General features: G+C 34.5%; 1 protein-coding gene across 2 annotated transcripts in view; it reads right to left on the bottom strand.

Moving 5' to 3' along the window:
- LOC121725913 (apoptosis-inducing factor 1, mitochondrial) overlaps positions 1-9020 on the bottom strand; it is a 48688-nt gene extending 39668 nt beyond the window's left edge. Inside the window, exons 1-3 of one of the 2 annotated variants that reach the window (XM_042113088.1) lie at positions 8783-9020; positions 4536-4573; positions 1985-2014 (exon numbers count right to left, since the gene is read on the bottom strand). In XM_042113088.1, coding sequence (XP_041969022.1) covers positions 1985-2014; positions 4536-4573; positions 8783-8858 — 144 coding nt within the window. In that variant the 5' untranslated portion in view covers positions 8859-9020. The remainder of the gene's footprint in view (positions 1-1984; positions 2015-4535; positions 4574-8782) is intronic. The other variant, XM_042113089.1, reaches the window with a different exon arrangement.
- Positions 9021-14557: the final 5537 nt, after the last annotated feature.

Below are 14557 nucleotides of genomic sequence, written 5' to 3' on the forward strand. Positions count from 1 at the left end.
GAGGGTTGTTACGTTAAAAATAAAAAGCGGCATCATGAAACGCCCCATAGTGAAACTGTCCATATTGCCTGTTAATCAAGAACAGTCAGATCAAAATATCAAGAATCCGGACGATGATGTAAAGCAAGTATATCACGCTACTAAACCTATCAAGAGAAATAATAATTACAGCTTTTCTAAATTAGTATTTACAATTTTATTATTTATTATGACCTTTATATCAAGCTCAGAAGGTTCATTTAATCTTACACAACTACAAGCTACAAAATCAAAGTTTATACTTCGACAAGGTGACAAACATGGCTCTCATCAAGGACGAGTGGCGCCTAGTCGTCTACTACGACATGAGTCCATACTGGGAGGGCTCATTAACAGCTAGCAAGTACTTACATTATTTACAAAACATATGTGATAGTAAACAAGACCATTCACAATGTGCAGCGATCATGTGCAACACCTACAACTACGTCACCGCTACGAACAATTAACTCACTACAACAATGTTATGATGAATAAGCGAACTTCGCGCACGCGACGAGGACTGATAAAATATGAAGTCGGTAATATAGCAAATTCTTTATTTCGCTGAAAAATATGAACAAGATATTGAGCTTATTAAGAGGAATCAAGATCATCTCGCCGTACTCTGGAAGAATCAGACCTCCGTCGTTGAAGCCGAATTCAATTTGTTAAAGCGTACAGAGAACATCATGAACCAGCAGCACAAGTTTATTAATCTACGTTTAAATCAGGTTGAACAACACTCAACAGCCAAATGCGGCTAAAAAGGAAAATTTAGAAAATAATGATTTTATACTTTCCGCAATAGTCGCCAGCAATTTACTTAGTCATCTAAAAGAAATGCAGAATACCCTGTTAGACACTATGACTAATATATACAACGGACACCTCAGCTTACACCTATTGACACCAGACCAGCTTCGACAAGAATTAAATACTATATCAGGAAAAATATCTAAGGTCTTGTGTTTACCATTTGAGAATATAAGCTTACCTAATATTTATCATTTATTAAAAGTTAAAACTAGAATGTCGACAAATTACTTGCTGTTTGAAACAAAAATACCTCTAGTTCACCGTGACAGTTTCGAAATTCATAAAATCATTGCCGTACCACGTTTAGTAAACAATAGCATCATGATTAATATAAAACCCGTATCAAGTTACCTAGCGATTAACCTTAAAAAGGACGCTCTGTTGCCTATGACTGAAAGTGACCTAAAATCGTGTCTGCAGCAAGAGTCAGGCACTCTATTATGCAGGAGCAAGTCACCCTGAAAGACGACGAGAGCGTCTATGCGAGAAGGATGCATGCGAGTTTCATTTATCAAGTAAAAGGAGTAGTAGTTAATCAAGGACGCTACAATATTTATTACTTTTATATTATACTTAATGTAATATATTATTTAAAAATCTTAAATAATATTATTTCAGTTTTTTTTATAAGTACCCAGAAACTTTGAAAACTGTTTGTTCCCCTATCGGGATTCGGACCCGCAACCTCCTGCTCGAGCTACCAACGCGCTGATCCACTGAGCCACAGAGGTCGTCACATCATAATATTAGCATGGTATAGTCCATCAAATGAGTGAGGAGAATACAGCCATCGACCTAAACCTGCTGTGTCTTTAACACGCGCAAGAAGATATTGGTATCTTACAGTATCTTATGTGATCATACTAACATAATGAATCCTGACTAGATTTCAATATTTTTAAACACCTGTAAAAGACATAATTATAAATAAGCAGATAAATAGGATTGATTCCAGGGACTGCATCCAATGTAACAGTCAATATTATTGGACATAATATTGTCTAAGTACCTACTTTTCAAATTTCTATTTCAATAATTATTTTATTTTATTCAGGTACCACTGGTACCGGGCAGGCATAAATTATAATATGAGAGTAGTTTTAATACTATCTACATTAAGATAATCAACAAATTTTCATCACTTTACCGTCTTGTATTTCCTCAGTTTCTTTGTACGCTTGAAATATTACAAATAATAATATTCATTATTGATTGTTATACTTACTTAATATAAAATAAGTTAGCTAAATAAAATGCATCCATCGCTGGGCAAAGATCACCACAGATGATGGACTCATGGCCGATCTCGGAAAAGATGGAACGATGATCTAGAGTCGAGACAAGTACAAGCCAGGCAGGCCTACAGCGGCGTTGGAAAAGAGTCGAAGACTTTGAGGGAGGCCTTTACCCAGCAGTGGGACAGCATAGGCTTTAAAAAAAATCTTTTAGTATCATTTGACACTAGCAACAGAAGCCAAATTAATTTTTGTTGAGCAAAAACTTTTCATAGTTTTTTATTTAAAACATCTTAGCTACTAGGAAATGCAAAACCGGGATACCGGGATCCCGATATACCGGGATCCCGCATGCATTTTGCGGGACTAATCCCGGTCGAAATTTTAGCGGGATCCCGCGGGACTGACGGGATTACAAAGAAGCGTGATTCATACGTGTAACTCTGCGCACCGGGGTGCGTGAACTGGCTACAAGTAGCCCGCGGCTGCCCGCTAAACAATTTACCTTCAATTCACCTATAATTCACTTTAAATGACAATTATTGTACCAACAAGTGTGGAAACTGAGCCAACTTTTTCAGCTGCTCGCTACCTTGTGTCGAATATCAGGAGCCGGCAGACGACACAATCAATACCTTAACGTTTTTTAACATACTTTTATAAGCTTAGGCTGTATGTATGCAACAGAACTTTTGAGCACGATTTTTACCTATATTTCGAAAAAAAATGAATAATTTTAATATAAGATGAAATAAGCGTGTTTTTAAAATATTATTATTACGTAGCCATTTACAAAAAAAATGTTTTTATTTTTATATCTAAAGTCTGAAGTATTAATAACTCTTGTAAAAAAAAGTGAAGTTTGTTTTACTTGAGTTTCTAAGAATAAAACAGGGTGTATCAAGTCAAGTCATTATAATGATTAATTTTAAAAGTTTTTGTCCATCAATCACCATGCGTGATCCGTTCCTGCTGGATCCCTGATTTGTGGGATCACTGATCCCACAAATACCGGGATCCAGCAGGTTTGTGATGGTTCAGTCCCGCAAATACAGGGATTGATATTATCTTGTGGGATTGCATTTCCTACTAGCTACCAATTTAACCAACAGCCAAACATAATAAATAACAAATTTTGTCCTGGTGAACTTCGTGTCACTTATAAACCTTCCCTGGACTTTCACGGTCATTTTGAGACTCCAGCCGTTATCGACATATAGCGTTACTAACACAATTGAAAATCCATTTTTATATAATTACTAGCTATCCCTGCAAATGTTTCTTTGCCATATAAAGTATTTCGCCCATCTTATTTTATTGAAGTGACTAAATAAGTATGTCACCATGGCAACGTCCATCGCTATCCCGTCACACAAAGAAAAAAGTCTCGAGTTGTAATAATTTTCTATTATTTATTCAACAAATGCACTTATGAATATAAAAAGTACCCAGTAGCCGATTCTCAGACCCACTGAATATGCATATAAAATTTGGTTAAAATCAGTAAAGCCGTTTCGGAGTTTATATATAAGAATTATATAATATAGATTATAGATAACTGGCTTATGGTGTAAATTATTGAACTATTTTTATATTAATTTGGCTTCCCTGTTCTGAGTAGTTTAAGATATTGCAAACATGGGCGTACCCAGCAGCAGCTGACCCCCCCCGGTACGCCCATGATTGCAAATGCTTAATGCCATACATTAGTTTTCCTGATTCGGCAACCGTATCATTAAAAATTCCGTACATATACTACACACATCAGATTTGTTCCGTTCGGAATACCTAGATTAGTCTTGGAGTAGTACGATTTCGACAAAGATTGGGAAATCTTCGTCGAAATCGTAATCGCATTTTTAATTTCTCAGAAAAAAAAGGCATCATCATTACTGAGTATATCCACTAAACACACAAAAATTAACGGAGAGCCAAGATTTTTTGAATATCGTCAGATGTCCATAAGCTCTTTCGAAAATTATTTGGTAAAATAAGAGACAAACTTGTAAAACAAAATCCCTATTATGATAATCTTCGTTATTTGGATCCCACAGGCATGGGAACCCTTCTACAGTAATAATTAAATGTTCAATATCAATCATCGTCAATAGTCGTATTTGTGGGTGTCCCAACAATGCCTACACTATGCGTCTGCTCAGCTTGATCGCGCTGCGCTGATTGAGCGTTCCGTTCGATATTTTCAAATGTATGTGGCAGGCCCTACAAAATGTATGTAGGCTTTGCATCCATTTCGTTGTTTTCCATCAGGAATTCTGGATGCATGGGCTTGCATTCAGAAAGAACGAACGGAAAAAATCCCGTACAGAAACTGATCGAATGTGTGTGACATGAATTTACTGCGTTCGGAGGCCAGGAGGTTTCGGAAAACAGACTAGGAAATCGAATCAGGAAAACTGATGTTTGTGGCCGCCCTTAGAAAATGTAAAAAAAGAAGGTACATACATGGTCCCTGGTGGTGGCTTGTGACTGTGTTCTAGCATCTGCAACAGTTGAACAATCCTGACTTAATATTATTTTTTTTTTTTTTTTTTTTTTTTAATGAAATAAGGGGGCAAACGAGCAAACGGGTCACCTGATGGAAAGCAACTTCCGTCGCCCATGGACACTCGCAGCATCAGAAGAGCTGCAGGTGCGTTGCCGGCCTTTTAAGAGGGAATAGGGTAATAGGGGAGGGTAGGGATGGGAAGGGAATTTGGGAGGGTAGGGAAGGGAATAGGGTAGGGGATTGGGCCTCCGGTAAACTCACTCACTCGACGAAACACAGCGCTAGCGGGCATTTTCAAAAAAATGTGTACCCCTGGTTTTTACCTTGTCCCTTGACTTCGCTATAGATTATTTGTAAAAAATTACATACTAACATTTTGTAATTTTAATGTAGGAGCAAAAACAAGTTTTCTTTTATTAAAATACATTCACGTTTGTATAAAATTTTATTTAGTATGAGATTTATAAGGGTTTTTAAGTACCGAAACCTATTAAATTCACCTGTCCCCTTCCCAGAAGTTGTAACAAAATCTTTAATAACTATTTTTTTTCTTAAAGTAAGTTATTTAAAAAACATATGTTAGATTCCTAAATACTTAATGTATCAATTGAATGTCTTGTCATTGAAAAATCTAACATAATTTAACTACAAATTAATTAAAATTATAATCATGAAAAAACAACCCGGCCGGAATGTTCGGTTTAGTGACCGTTTTTTTTAGTTTTATAAACATACTACAAAAATATTTTCGGCACTAAATGATAGCACTATATTTCATTGTACATCGAGAAACTTCAATTTGAATTTAGTAGTTAAAAATCTGCTACAAGACGCGGACGCAGGTTGGATGGTTCTTCAGGAACGGTTTATTTGTTCAGATAAGTGACCATATTTTGTAAGCATTATTATACTTTCTCCAACTCTTTTTACTGTTGACACGTTGCAAAATTAGCTTAGTATTTAGTAAAAAAAATGAAATTGTGATAACTATTATCGGTTATTTACAAACACTTTAAAAGTAAAAGAAAGTAATATTACGTGACTTCCGACTTGTGACTTTTCGTATGGTCACATATAATGGAACGGACAAGTCACAACAGGCGGAAAGCATAAGGCTTAGTTCACATTTTAAATAAATTATTTTTTTATTCATAGATTTTATTAAGAAAATTGGTGATTTTTAAACTGGTACGATTAACGTACAAATATATTTTTTATTACTTATGTGTTAAGGTGACGCCGCGTTAAAGTAAAAACCGTTTTGGATATGTTTTAGATTGCTAGTTTTCTATGAAAGGCCGGCCGGCCTCTCACAGAAAACAAGCAATGGAACAGCAAAAAATGGAAAGGGCGTAAGCGACAAAATAGTTTTGTCGCGTAATTTAAAAACCATAAATACATTTCATATAAGCTATAGGCAAATTAAAGTGTATGCTTGAACCAATCCATGTACATTTTTGGAAGCTTAAATCACTCTCCTCTGTTGGAAAAATAGGAATCCTTTTTTTTTACACAGGTCTATTTGATTGATTATTCTGTGTTATATAAGTTGACCAATCGTGTTACGCTATGGGTAAATCAAAGACAAAGACATGATAAATACTGACAATGAACTTTAATTTCTTAGCTTTAGTCATTGAAAAATCGATATCGCTACAGCCAAATTATCAAGGCGTCGCCTTAACTTAACAATAACAAATATTTAAAATTTAATTACCTAAAAGTTTTATTTTTTTTAAATAATTTTGATTTTATTTCCACTACTTTTCTATCAGTAAAGTTGAAAATCATTTTGTGTCATTGATATTTTTAGATTTATAATAACTAGACATCGGATTATATGCATTGCATACTTGCATATGCAAATGCATATTATAATGTCACTTTTTAGGCGATAGTGCATATTTTGGCAATTTTGCATATTTCGCTAGTTTAACTTCTATGGGCAGATGGCAATCGGAAAATGTTGGTAGACAATTATTATTGGCGTATAATAAATAAATAAAAACTAAAAAGGCTTTATTTCAAGAAATTAAAAATTTTGATTTTATGAAATTATAAAAATTGGCGCTTTTATTAATGTCACTACCGGAAAAGTCTTAAAAATAATAATAAATTTTAATATTAAGTGACTTTTGATTGATTGATTAAATACTGACAATGAACTTTAATTTCTTAGCTTTAGTAATTGCTGAGAAAAATCGATATCGCTACAGCCAAATTATAAAGGCGTCGACTTTACTTAACAATAACAAATATACTATTTAAAATTTAAGTACCTAAAAGTTTTTTTTTTTAATAATTTTGATTTTATTTCCACTACTTTTCTATCAGTAAAGTTGAAAATCATTTTGTGTCGTTGATATTTGCAGATTTATAATAACTAGACATCAGATTATATGCATTTGCATACTTGCATATGCAAATGCATATATTGTCACTTTTTAGGCGATAGTGCATATTATGGCAATTTTTCGTTGATAGTGCATATTTCGGTAGTTTAACTTCCATGGGCTAAATTAAGATTGCAATCGGAAAATGTTGGTAGGAAATAATAATTGGCGTATAATAAATAAATAAAAAGTCTTTATTTCAAGAAATTAAAAATCCTGGATTTTATGAAATTATAAAAATTGGCGCTTTTATTAATGTCACACACCGGAAAAATAATAAATTTTAATATTAAGTGACTTTTGATTGTGCATATTTTGTGCATATTTCGACCATTTTTCGTGCATATTTGCATGGATATTTCGGCACTTTGATCGTGCATATAATCCGATGTCATTAATAACTTAGGAATTCGTAGACATGTGAACACATCTTTATGATTATGAGATGTTCGTCCCTCTAATTAATGAAGTTAAATCTATGAAATCAAAGAATTTTTTACTTTTATAAGTAGTGCAACAATAAAAATGTTTAAATAAAAGGTTTTTGTGTTATAAAAACTTCTTTATATATTATGTTAAATATTACTTACTCATGTAAAAAAATGAAAAATAACCTAGTGGATAGGTCACATAGTCACACTATGGATTAAAAATAATTGCTACTCTTGTTGATCCTTGAAATTATCAAAATTTTTTTTAATAAACAATTAAATATGCATTTCATTAGATTAAATTAACGAAGAAATCCATTTATTGCTGTATTTTTTTGTATTAAATTATATTTTACATTAAGTCGCACAACGGAATCTGTTTCGTCGAAAATTCGATTTTGTTTCAATATTATCAGAATAATATAACGTTTTCAGCGTTCTTTTTAACTTATTCCATTAGTTCAATATTTTTCCTTGTATATGACATTCAAATAAAGGTAAATAAATGACCTTAAAAAATATAGACATATTTTTGCAAGGGTACACGTTTTTTTGAAAATGCCCTAGCGCTGTTTCACGCCGGTTTTCTGTGAGAATGTGGTATTTCTCCGGTCGAGCCGGCCCATTCGTGCCGAAGCATGGCTCTTCCACGTATATTATAAATGGGAAGATGTATTTATCTGTAACCTCTTCAGATTTCACACTTAGGTATTGAAATATTTTGAGAGATGGGAAAGGAGATAGCATAATATTATATTTTGGTTATATTTTGGTAGCGGAGAGTATACTGGATGAAAATAACAGTGTAAACACACTAATAAGTTTTACGGTTTCGGTGACAGTGGCCGGTTTCATTAAAACCAGGCCAGCTACACAGGAGTAATTTTATAGTGCCCAAGTGTGTGCGCAGTACCCAAGAGCACTCTCTATTCCTTTACTCTCATAACCCAGTAGGACGGAAGACCGACACAATTGGCGAGAGATCAGGCGCAGGCGGCAGGACCGACTTTTTACATGCCCATCCGACGCATGGATTATCTTACTTGTCAGACAACCAGGTGATCAGCCTGCATTGTCCTAACCAAACTTGGAAATAACATGTTTCAAATGCGGGAATCGAACCCTCAACCCCCGAGTCAAGAGCCGCGCTCTATTGGTCTAGACTACAGTGGCCTCATACAGCAGTACTAAAACATAAAAATTTCAAAACTTTTTTAAAGTCTCTAGATTTTCGTTTCTTTCGCAAGCAACTTTTCTATTACCGTATACTCCATGAGACAATGACTTTTTACTACCATAAAGAAGTAGTACAGACACGAAAGTAATTCAGTCAGTTACTGTAAATTTGCAGCATTTAATTATAATCAAGTTAAAACTCACATAATACACCGAAAACATCCTTTGATCCTATATAATATTGTTTCTCCACGCACACTTTCGCTAATGATCGTAGCATTTCGATGAGAATTACTGTTATTGATTTAATTTTATATAAAATACCAATAACTTAGTTACCATACAACCTATTAATTAAAGATGAATCATTTTCTTAATCTCGTTCCTATTTTTCGGTTGTATTATTTTAGAAAACCCATGAAAAATCCTAGAAAAACTACCAAAATTTTCTAGCCAATAGTCAATACCATCTACTTCTTCTTCTTTTTTTTTTTCTTTAATGGCACTTCGACTATAACCATGGCCAACTACCGAATGCGGGCCACGCACTGATCTCCATTATACAAGTAGGCTGGATCTATGATACCCACTTTTTTTCGTGCCATTTGAAGCGGAATCATGTCATATACTATATATTTTTTTAATTGAAACTAGACTTAAAATTTTTAAGTGCAAAACCTACCTCTCTAAACATATAAAAAAAAAAAGAAATGAGCTCAAATAAATGTTTTATTTCAATAAATATTTTGTACATAGCTAAATAAAACAGATTTAATCCATAAGGTTTAGGCAACAAATCCGTCCGCTGCGTACGCTCCGATTCCGATCCAGTGGACGCGCATCTTTATACATACACACATAAGAAATATTATTACTTTGTTTTGTTACACCCTGTACATACGTAACATACGACAGCTGAAATCTATCGCGTGGGCTCCGGCCAGCTGTATACCACCTAACTTGATCAGAGGATTTTGCCTTAGTGGCCGCACCTCTCATAATCCCATACCTTCCTTCTCCTCCTCCTAAAATCTCCATAACAACCATTGCCTGCAGACTAAAATGTTGCAAACTAGTACAGGGACCTAAAAATCTGAAATTAATGAAAACTTTTTCATTTACTACATTTCCATACATAAATTATTATAGTTAATAACCTTCAGGGCCTGATTAAGGCCCTTAGGCTAATTAGGCTGCAGCCTAGGGCGCGAGGATCGGGTGGGTGCTGAATTCGTGTCTTCGCAATTCACATGCACTTATGTGCACCATTGCATCTACTCTACAAATTTCAACTAGACCGAGACAAAACATTAAAATTAAATGCGCTTGAGAGTCCCAAAGTTCAAAAGTTCAAAAATTGTAACACACCTAACGGGGGCACGTCTTCATAATTAGCTAAATTAGCCTAGGGCGGTCAGAACTCTTGATCAGTCGCTGATAACCTTAACGTGCAATTAATTAAGTACTTACTACAATAAATCAATAGACACATTTTAACATTTTCGAAATTAACTGCATACATACTGATACATTATAATATTTTCCATGAAATAATAATCTATCTTTTTCATATTATTATAGTTTAAGTTGTAAATTATTTATTTATTTATAAATTCTTTATTTGCATTATAAACAATATAAAATAACAAAAACAACATTAGATTATAAAATCGGGCAAGGAATTCCAGAGACGAATAGCGGAGATGGTGAAAGAAGAGTCGTAGAATGAAGTATTGTGAAACGCAAGAGTCAGTTTGTTTGCAGAGCGAAGTATAGGATTGTCATGACCGAGGAAATTGAATTTTACTTTGAGGTAGTTAGGAGTAGAAGGACTAAAAAGGATGTTATACAGTAAGTGAAGTATGTGAGAGTTTCGACGCAACTTGATCGGGAGCCATTCGAGCTGAGATCGATCATTAGAAACATGGTCAAACTTTCGAAGGCCAAAAATAAAACGAATACCTACATAAGTTTTGAAGGCGTTGAAGGGAAGAAAGAAGATTTTCATTTATGTCACAGTAGCAGACATCAGCGTAGTCGAGAATAGGGAAAAGTAAAGTAGTAGCAAGTTTTATTTTTGTTGCGATTGGCAAAAAGTTGCTCAGTCGTCTAAGGGAAGCAGTGGCAGCGTTCATCTTTTTGCGGAGTTGTTGGATCTGGATATTCCAAGAGAGAGTGCGGTCAAAATAGACTCCAAGATTACGCACTGAGGAGCCGTAGGAAATGGTAATCCCATCAAGGACAATATTGGGCAATGTATTCCAGTCCACCTTCGCAATTAGCTGTCGGCTGCCAATGATTATACATTGTGTTTTGTTAGGATTTAGGACTAAGCCATAGGCATTGCTCCACTTCAAAATTTCATTCAAATCAGCATTTGTTTGAGCAATACCGTTGGATAGTAAGGGAAGTTATACATGGATATAGATCTGTAAGTCGTCAGCAAATAAATTATAGGAAGAGGAAATACGGCGAGAAATAGAATTAATGAAAATTGAAAACAAGAGAGGAGATAAGACACTGCCTTGAGGGACACCGGCGAAAATATCGCACCAAGTTGACGATGTGTTATCAATTTTGATACGCTGCCGGCGCCCCTGAAGGAAACTATGGAACCAGTTGAGCACGATAGGAGATAGGTTGAGTGAGCTGAGAAGAAGTAATAGTATATCGTGATCTACGGAGTTGAAGGCATTGCTAAAGTCTAAGAGCGTGAGTATAGTTAAATGATGACTATCCATCCCCAGACGAATGTCATCTGTGATTTTCACCAGTTAAACGCTATGACATAGTTATGTTTTGCTTCAATTTATCAATTTACGGTTATATTTACATTTTACAATGGCTTACCTTTCGTTTTTCAATAATTAATCCACTAATTTACGATTTTTGAAAGAGTTGCTACACAAGAATTTTCAATGACTGAAAATCGAACTTTGAGTTTTAAACTTCTTCTTCATCTTTTTTATCAACCAATCACAGTCGATCTTGCTTAAAAATTGTACAGATTATCCAATTTACTTTAGGTGCTACGTTTAAATTTGGAACCCAATTTTTTTTTATAAGAGAGAACCAATAGATATTATATACCGATTACGAAAAAGCATTTGATAAAGTTCCAACAAGAAGGCTTTTGCAAAAATTAGTATTTCTTGGAATACGAGGAAAGTTACTTGCTTGGATTAAAGCGTTTCTGCAACAAAGAACTATGCAAGTGAGAGTGGGCGAAGCAAAATCGAATCACGTAGAGGTATTGAGTGGCGTACCCCAGGGATCAGTACTCGGTCCTGTGTTGTACATCCTATATACCTTCGATCTTCCCTACTGCCTTCAATGCAATCTAAGCATCTTTGCCGATGACACTAAGATATTTGCAAATCCATTAACTGACTACAACCGACTTCAAGATGACCTCAACAAAATAGCTAACTGGTCGAAGCAGTGGCTTTTGAACCTGAATTCTTCTAAATGCACAGTGCTGCACATTGGCAAATACAATCCTCACTTGCAATATAAATTAAATGATACCCAATTACTTGAGGTCAATGTGCAACCTGACTTGGGTGTAAAGATACCATCTGATATAAAGTGGGGAGAACATATTTCATCCATCACAAAGAAAGCAAGAAGTCTAATATACTTAGTGAGGAAAGCATTTCATGAGCTTACACCAGAAATGATGCTCCAAATCCTCAAAACTTTCATAAGACCGATATTAGAATATGCATTCCAGATCTTGAACCCCTATTTTGTTAAAGACATTGAATTGTTGGAAAAAGTACAGCGTTCCTTTACTAAAATACCCAGAAAACTGAAAAGACTGTCATATGAGGAACGTCTGGAAGCCTTGAAAATTACCACTCTGAAACAACGCAGGGATAGAGGCGATTTAATAGAAACATATAAAATCCTGAACGGACATTATGACATTCAAAATATACAAAATATATTCACATTTTTTTTTTTATTAAATAAGGGGGCAAACGAGCAAACGGGTCACCTGATGGAAAGCAACTTCCGTCGCCCATAGACACTCGCAGCATCAGAAGAGCTGCAGGTGCGTTGCCGGCCTTTTAAGAGGGAATAGGGTAATAGGGGAAGGCAGGGATGGAAAGGGAACGGAATAAGGGAGGGTAGAAAAGGGAATAGGGTAGGGGATTGGGCCTCCGGTAAACTCACTCACTCGGCGAAACACAGCGCAACTGCTGTTTCACGCCGGTTTTCTGTGAGGACGTGGTATTTCTCCGGTCGAGCCGGCCCATTCATGCCGAAGCATGACTCTCCCACGTCAAAGATCACATTGAATGATAATACACATTTGAGAGGCCATAACATGAAGCTCTCTGCCAGTTCCTCAAAAAACAATCCACATAAACACTTTTTGTGCAATCGAGTTGTAAGAGCGTGGAACAGCTTGCCAGATGATGTTAAAGCAGCCCAGAATGTTAATCATTTCAAGAACAGACTTGACAGATATATGAAAAATCACTGTTAAAATGCACAGAGAACAACCTGATACAGGCAACATCAGTTGTGTCAACTGCTTGCCTGATTACATATAATAATAATAATAATAAAACCAGTAAATGGCGGTAAAATTAATAAATAAACCGTGTCCCAGAAAAAGTTCCAAAAAGGAATTTCCTCTTGTGTTACCCATTTTAGTACACTTCAAGAAATAAAAACTACAAAGACTGGCATTATTTGCGCTGTTTATGCGGCCAGTGTTTATTTCGTTAGTTTCAGTTAGTTTTCATTCGGCAAATACACGAGTGCACGAGTCTTCAATACTGACGCATGCGTTGTTTCCTATTGTGTGACTGCTTTTACTAGGTAAGTCTAATTAATTACTAAAATTTTACTATTTTGTATCCTAGATAATATTATTATGAACAGTTTAATACCAAATTTTGGATAGTTTTGCTAAAAAATAACCTAAAAACAAACATCCAAAACATTAACGACGTGTTGTGTTACTTCTTATTGTGTTACTTCTTCGTGGTAACGTATCAAAAGAAAGCTAGTTTATATTGTCAACAGGGTAGAAAAATGGCACTGTCCGCAGCCGAAAAAATGAAAAGGTATCGAGAAAGATTAAAAACCCAACACCCAAACGCCACAGTTTTTTAGCAAAACTGTCCAATATTTGGTATTAAACTGTTCATAATAATATTATCTAGGATACAAAAAAGTTAAATTTTAGTAATTAATTAGACTTAACTAGTAAAAGCAGTCACACAATAATAGGAAACAACACACGAGATAGTAAGTTATGTGAATAAATTGAATAAAAAGTTTAAAATGGGACATTCATTTTTTCATACTTTAAAAATGATGTTGTTTTGGTTTTTTATTTAATTTTACTATTAAATCAATCATATTTTACTGTATTGTTTTAATATTTTTCGGGAGATTATAAAACGACCTATGGGTAGAAAATAATAACACATTTTACTGAAGCGACATTAAATTTTTTCACCCAGTCGTGGGACATAGTATTATGTACAAATGGGAAATTAAAAGAGAAATGCTCATTAAACCCATTTTTATTAGATATGTCATGAACACAGCTTTACATTTCCTCCTTTGTTACCAGTTCTCCTTCTTTGTTACTGTCCCAACATTTTCACTGTCGTTCTTTTTAATTTATTTCGTTTATATTCTACCAAAATTAATAATTAGGCTGCTAGTTAAAAGAACCAATACCTAATTTTAATAAAAGATACAAACTGGAATCCAGGTACTTTTATTTTATATTTAAACAAAACTTTATGTGTGATTTGCTGTCAAGGTAACACAGAAAAAAGTTCATAGCGAAATTTAACGGTAAATTACAATTTTAATACATTATTTTCACTTTATTTATTAATTTTTTATTTATATTTTTATCAAATCAAAAGGAAAAATATGCAACTTTTTAAGATATTGTTCAAAGAAAAGGTAACACAATAGGAACCAAAATTCTGTTTTCCCTCAGTA

This window comes from Aricia agestis, chromosome 4 (assembly GCF_905147365.1).
Source record: "Aricia agestis chromosome 4, ilAriAges1.1, whole genome shotgun sequence".
Lineage (NCBI taxonomy): Eukaryota > Metazoa > Arthropoda > Insecta > Lepidoptera > Lycaenidae > Aricia > Aricia agestis.